Genomic DNA, 7761 nt, shown 5'->3' on the forward strand with positions numbered 1-7761 from the left:
AATAAATTTCTATATTTCCTTCTTTGTTTGATGATCAAGCTCCTTTTGTGTATTTCTTTGTTTTTGAATTGTTGTGCCATTGTTCATCATGAAATGTAAAAATAAATATCCAGATTGCGAGTAAGTGTTGAAGAAGGAATTCATGCTTTCTGATCTTGAAATGGTTTTCATCAATCCAGACATTATAGTGTCACTAAAGTATGCAGGTATCCATTTGTCACGTAATTCGAACATATCATTGAACCATCTTTTATCTTCCAGATTGAATTCATTAATAATCAACTCCCACTTCTTCTCAAATTCATCAGGTTTGATATGCATGTTCCATACAAGCTTGTTAAATCTCTTCTTGAAGTCTTTGTTTTTAAATAAATCGCTAGTAACCTATGAATGAACAATTTTCCTTATATAGGTATAAATTATATACTTATTCGGATATATCATATATGAGTAATCATATATGATTATGTATTGTAATGTAGGATTAATCATATATGATTATCTGATAATTCATATTATTATAATCATATATGATTAACTATTCTAATAATATGAATTATCATATATCATACTATATAATCTATATGATTATATAGTATGATATCTGATAATTCATATTATTAGAATACATAATCATATATGATTATACAATATGATATCTAATAATTCGTATTATTATAATCATATGTGATTAATCATATATGATTAACTATTCTAATAATATGAATTACCATATATCATACTATATAATCATATATAATTATATATTGTATTATCATATATCATACTATATAATCATATATGATTAATCATATATGATTACACATTATGATATCTGATAATTCATATAATTAGAATACTTAATTATATATGATTATACACTATGATATCTGATAATTCATATTATTATAATCATATATGATTAAATATTCTAATAATATGAATTATCAGATGTCATACTATATAATCATATATGATTATATACTGTATTATCATATATCATACTATATAATCATATATGATGATATCTGATAATTCATATTATTAGAATAGTTAATCATATATCATTACATATTTTTATTTTTATTATACATTTGCTTGTGGTTTTTTCATTATGTGCCACATGCATAGTCTGTGTCTTGAATTTGGTAAGACAGATTTCACTGCTTTTTTATTGTTGGATCTTGATTAGTTAGAACAATTTTTGGTGCTTTCCCTTCATGAGCTCTAAGAAAAGCTTTAAGTAGCCATTCATACGACTCAATTGTCTATCTACTCAGCAACCCAATGCCAACAGTAACTGATTTCTTGTGGTGGTCAACTGCTGTGAATAGAACAAATACCACTTTATACCTATATAAAGAAAATGTGTTTAGTACAATCATATTTGATTAATAGTATGTTTAAATTTAATTGTATAATTTTTTTATTTTAATCATAAATGTATAAATTATGTAAAGTATATACGTTAACTTACTTGTTTGTTCTAAAAGTTGCATCAAAAGATATAACTTCTCCAAACTCTTTATAAAAAGTCTTTTCTCTTTCATCTGCCCAAAACATAGCAGCCAACAGATCTCCATAACGTAGGAACTCAAATAAATAATTTGGGTAATGATCTCTACGATCATTCATTTTTTTATCATTATTTGAGCATCCTTATAACATAAGATTTTATTTACTCCTCTCCTCAAGTTTTTTTAGTTTGTTACCTTCGCCCCTACATATTCATATCCTCCTTTCAAAACTGCTCGCATTTTGCGAGCCATTGTTGGACCAATTTTAGCTTTTGATGCATGTACTACAAACTCTTTTTCAGAATATGACATCTTTCATGCCTTTTTTGTATAAGGACTTTCCTCAATACTTTCTAGTGGGTGGTTGTGCTATTCAAAGAATTTCTTAACTTTGTAATCTGTTATTCCATAAACATTTTAAAATATAACCTTTGTTGTACACCCATTAATTATCTTGTTTGAATTTGGTTTTCTCTTGATAGAACGTGTAGCCAACGTATCACAAGGTTCTGGTTTATCCTTTCCACCCCTATTGCATATAACATATTTTTTTTTATTTGGCTATTGTATTTTGATTGGCTACTCAATCTTGTATGAAAACCTGCCATTTCTGCATAATCAGTATACATTTACTGCCAAATTTAGTGATTTGAAAACACTATTTACAACTGGTACAAATTCTATAGGGACATCTGGTTTATATTCAAATTCTTCAATTATGTTACTGCAATATGATTCATTTGTTGAATTGGACCTTTCACCTGATAAAAGAAGGGAATGACAAATATGTTATTATATAATTTTATGTTGTAATAATTATATGTGATTAACAATATGTATCTATATAGTGTAATATATTATTAATGATATTTTAGTATGAAAAATCATATATGATTATAGATATTAATATATTATTAGATGTTAAATCATATGTGTTTGTACATTGTCTCATATGATTAATTATGTATTGTACTGTGTAATCATAAATTATTATACGTATTAATTTATAGGTAATCATACTTTATATTGTTTAATCATGTATGATTAATCATATGTATTTGTAGTTTGTAATATATGATTAATCATATTTTATGATGTATAATCATATATGACTATTCATCCTAATATAAGATTAATATATATTTCAATTTGAAAACATATATGATAAATCAGAATTACAAACTATAAATACATATGATTAATCATACATATGAATAATCATATATGATTATTCATCCTAATATAATCATATTTTATGATGTATAATCATATTTTTTTACAATGTCTTATATGATTAATCACATATTATATTGTATATCATATATGATTATATTATTTAATATATAATTAGTCATATATTTAGATCTATGAACACATATGATAAATCATATGTTTTTTTAAATTGTTATATACGATTAATCAAATGTTAGTATGTATAATCGTATATGATTATACACTGTAACATATAATTAATCATAATTTATACTGTATAATAAAAAAATCAGAATGAAGTGTAGAAATTGTAATGTAATACGTAGTATTAAAACGAATTATTTGTACCTTCGATACGAATCGTATTTTGAAGTTCTTCAGAAGTCAAAGAAATTGAATCGATTTGTTCATCGTTACGAGATGAATTGATTTCAGCTAACAATAGTATCAGTTGCGATTGACTCGTCAATTTCTTTTGAATTCGACATCATTTATGAAAATTGATTTTGATTCAATTTTCAAATGTTCTGTTGCGATTGACTCGTCAATTTCTTTTGAATTCGACATCATTTATGAAAATTGATTTTGATTCAATTTTCAAATGTTCCGTTGCTCCCTTGAATTGCGTTGATGAATGTGATATGTTTGTTTCTTCGATTTGAGGATTATGTCTCGTATTTATGAATATATGAACTGATGCTCTGTTTTGATCGTTTTTTTCGATTTGAAGATTGCGATTAACTTGATAACAAATTCAGTAAAAATAGGAACTTTATGATGATATTGAATGATTTTTGAAGATTGAACGATATGGTTACGTGATTGATATTGAGAATCGATGATTTAGCGATAAGATGATTTTTAGAGAAGGAAGGTGTCCCGCTTTCTAGACATTAAGTTGAAATTTATTGTTATACCCCTACATCATTTAACAGTTGATGGAAGTTGAGGTTAAGTTCCATTGGCTGATGTTTAATCTCACAATCTCTAATTTTTTATTAATCTCAAGGGAACCATCCCTATATATATATATATATATATATATATATATATATATATATATATATATATATATATATATATATATATATATATGTAACTTGATCTTTAAAGCCTTTATATGTTGGTCGTAATTTTTTTAAGAGCCTCTAAAGATAAATTGATCGTACTTATGAGTGTTATTTTTGATGTTTATCTTTGCCAAATCTAAAGTTTTAAAACGTGAACCATCCTTGTGGTTTGCCAAAACCTTTGTATGGGGTCCAAAAAGTTTCCAGCTTGCACCAAAGGTCCAAAATCAAGGTTTTCATGGGTTTTTCGTCCATTCCGTCATTGTCCGTTTGTTTGGAGCCATTAATGCCATCACGTGCCCTCCATGTGAGGGCATTTTGGTCATTTTAGGTCCTAGCCTCCGTTGCTGCCACTTCAATTAATAAGATTGCAGACTGTACTCACTCCTTCGTCTTCTACTCATACCTCTTTGGATTCAAACGCAAAAACCCTAACGATCGTCTGAAAATTGGATTGTGTTCATGCTTTTGAAAATGTGGGGACTTAGAAATGTTGGAGAGATTGTCAACGTTCAAGAAGTTTATGGTAAGATTCAAACTTAGAAAACTCTGTATTTTATGATCAAGCTTCAAACTTTGAAAAACTCTAACTAACAATCGTCTATTTCTGTTTTGAAGATGTTTACCTCAACATATTCTCTAGTGAACTTCATCACGGAGGGAGTTTCACAAAGTTTCCAAATATCAGGTATATTAATGGCCAAGTAAGGTACTTTGATGTTGTCGACATTGATGAATTTTTTGATCATGAACTAGACTTGATGATGAGAGAATTAGGGTATGATGGTACTAAAATCATGTATTACCATTTCCGTTTGCCTAATGAAGGATTTGACTTTGGACTCCGAGCATTAGGTAACGATGATGATGTGCGTAATCTCTCACAGTATGTTACCCATAATAACAAAATGATTAAAGTGTACACAGAGCATGGTCAAACGAACTTGCTTACATATTTTATGTCCCCACCTGGTCTAAGAAGGGTTATAATAGAAGACATGGACAATCATGGTCCTCTTAGACCCTCATCACCTGTAGTTGCTCATGAAGTGGTAACTCTAATCCAAATTGATGTTGGTGAGGGTGATTTAGGGTTAGCATTAACCTTATACAAATCAGCAACACCTGAATTTAGTAGGTCTAAAGGTTGGAAACATAGTAAAGGGGCATCGTCTTGTAGTAGAAAGCTTAACTTGGATTGGGAAGGTGGTGAAAAAACAATGGCAAGTGGTGAAGTTGATAAAGGTAAGGGTGTAGAAGGATTTACAGATGAATATGTTGTAGTTAATGTAGAAAAAGAGTTAAATAAAGAGATTGATGTGAATGAAGAACTTGACATGAACAAATCCAATGGTGAGGGTGTAGAAAGATTTGCAGATGAGGGGTATAGAGTTGTCATGGATAATGATCCTCAAGGAGTCAATGAATTTTCAACTAACATCAACATAGATGATGAGTTAATGACAAAATTTCAACCTTTTGAAGGGTTTGAAGACCAAGATAGCATCCCATTTAATGGGTTTGAAGGCCGGTTTGAAGGCCAAGATAATATTCCTTTCAATGATGACTGGAGACAAGAGGAGCCTGATGACATTGAGTTTGAGAATCAAAACAGTGAAGATGAAGATAGTGACTTTATGATTGATGAGGACAACATAATTGAAGATGTTGACGTTGACATGGAGGATTTCAATCTAAATATTGATACAGAAGCAGAGTTCAATGGATGTCAAAGTATGGGTGGTCAAAGAAATGAAGATAGTGATGAAGAAGAGGATTTGGAGGTAATTGATAATGACGAGTGGGATTCACTAAGTGATGACTCAGGGGACAACAGGAAAAGAAGAGAAATGATCAAAGAGCTGGGGAAACAAACATTATGTTCTGCTGGTGAGGTGCACAAGGTAGCTTTTCATATTGGGCAGAAATATAAATCCAAGAAAGAATTGAAAGATAAAATTGACCTGCATGCTTTAGAGGCAAGGAGGAATATCTCATTCACAAAAAAAACGACAAGAGTAGATTAACAGTTGTTTATGATGGAACTGTAGTTTTAAATGCAAGTGGGGTAGGTGGACCTACCTCTGGGAAAAAGGTAAAGGGTAAAGATGTAAACTCAGATAAAGTTAAATGTACATGGAAACTTCATACATCTAGGTCAAGTGAACAGGATTATTGGTTTATTAAGACCTATAATCAGAAACACATCTGCCTCCAAACACGAAAAATCAGATCTTGCACAACAACATTTCTTTCCAAACGTATTATGGATCGGATTGAAGCTAATCCTGGACTGCCTGTTCGTGCCCTACAAGAGCAACTCCAATCAACTTATGGAGTTAGTATTTCAGAAGAGAAAGCATTTAGGGCAAAAGCATTAACCACCAAAAGTGTTGCAGGGGATTACGTAAAGTAATATGCAGCTTTGAGAGACTATGTACTAGAGCTACAAAAGACAAATGAAGGTACAACTGTAAAGCTTGATGTGGTTTCTGAACCTGTGGTTTCATCCCCAACTAGGCAATTCAGAAGGATATACGTGTGTTTAGGTCCTTTGAAGAAAGGATTTAAGGCAGGTTTGAGAGAATTTTTAGGCTTAGATGGAGCCTTTATGAAGGGACCTTTCCCAGGTCAAATACTAAGTGCAGTTGGTGTTGATTCCAACAATGGAACCTACCCATTGGCATATGCTGTTGTTGAAAGTGAAAACACTTCAAGTTGGAAATGGTTTCTTTAGTGTTTTGCAGAAGATCTTGACTTGTATTTAAATTCCAACTTCACCTTTATCAGTGATAGACAGAAGGTATTATAGTTACATTTAATATTGCATACTAGTTTCATTACAGACTAATGCTAATTACTTATTTTGTTTTGGTGAAAACAGGGTCTTCTACCAGCCATAGAACAATTGTTCCCTAATGCAGAACACAGGTTATGTATTAGACACATATACCAGAACATGAGGAAGTTATTTAAGACTACAGAGTACAAGGAGTATTTTTGGAGGTGTGCTACAGCCACCACCATACCAGAGTTTGAAGTTGTAATGGTAGAGCTAAGGAATTATGACATAGAAGCATATCAGTGGCTCTTGAAAATCTCTCCACATCATTGGGCTAGAAGTCATTTTTCAGGTATTTTCTCAATTTTTTGTCTTATTTTTTATTATAGTATAGATATACACTAACTGTTGTTTTGTTAATGAACTATTAGGAAGGGCAATTTCAGACATGTTATTGAATAAACTTTGTGAAGTATTCAATAGCAAACTTGTTAAAGGGAGAGACAAACCCATTATCAGTTGTTTGGAGTTCATCAGAGAGTACCTTATGAAGAGAGTATGCAATGTGATGAAGGTGTTAAACAAGTGTCAAGGTCCATTAACTCCAACTGGTACTAGGATTTTGGAAGCAAACACAACACTAGCTAGTAAGTATCATGCACGATGGAATGGGGGACAAAAGTATCATGTTAAAGGTTCATGGAATGATCAACATGTAGTGGACATGGAGAAAAGGGAGTGTAGTTGTAGAAAGTGGGAGCTTACTGGAATTCCTTGCAAGCATGCAATTGCAAGCCTAAATGAAATGGCAGACAATAATGAAAAGGTGGGAGAACTATACACCTATGTGCATAAGGTGTATTGGCTTGATACATGGAAAGAGATGTACTCCTTCAAGGTGGAGCCTATCAAAGGTAGAGCCATGTGGCCTAAGAGTGACTGCCCAACAACTCTTGTGCCTCCACCACACAACAAAGCTATAGGCAGGCCAAAAAAGAAAAGAAGGATTACAGCAGAGGAAAGGATTGAAATCCAGCAACGTAAGAGGCAAGCAAACAGTCAAAGTCAAAATGATAATGAAACTCAATCACTAAGCAGGAAGTTTTTAACTGTGACATGTAGTAAGTGTAAGCAAAAGGGTCACAATGCCAGGATTTGCAAGGTCAAAGATGGGAATTGA

At 31.3% G+C, this 7761-nt stretch overlaps 1 protein-coding gene across 1 annotated transcript; it reads left to right on the plus strand.

The window, feature by feature from the left end:
* Positions 1-6065: 6065 nt before the first annotated feature.
* LOC111912001 (uncharacterized) lies at positions 6066-7761 on the plus strand. Its single transcript, XM_052765850.1, has 5 exons — positions 6066-6211; positions 6320-6501; positions 6547-6602; positions 6684-6933; positions 7013-7761. Exons 1-5 carry the CDS (start codon positions 6066-6068, stop codon positions 7759-7761), a joined length of 1383 nt encoding a protein of 460 aa, XP_052621810.1.

This window comes from Lactuca sativa, chromosome 7 (genome assembly GCF_002870075.4).
Source record: "Lactuca sativa cultivar Salinas chromosome 7, Lsat_Salinas_v11, whole genome shotgun sequence".
Classification (NCBI taxonomy): Eukaryota; Viridiplantae; Streptophyta; class Magnoliopsida; order Asterales; family Asteraceae; genus Lactuca; species Lactuca sativa.

Excerpts from the sequence above, each read along its gene's own strand:
- LOC111912001 (XM_052765850.1), top strand. The coding sequence starts at position 6,066 with ATGGATCGGATTGAAGCTAATCCTGGACTGCCTGTTCGTGCCCTACAA. Across the intron at positions 6,212-6,319 it reads GTTGCAGGGGATTACGTAAA|GCAATTCAGAAGGATATACG; the intron begins GTAATATGCAGC and ends ATCCCCAACTAG. Across the intron at positions 6,502-6,546 it reads GGCATATGCTGTTGTTGAAA|AAGATCTTGACTTGTATTTA; the intron begins GTGAAAACACTT and ends AGTGTTTTGCAG.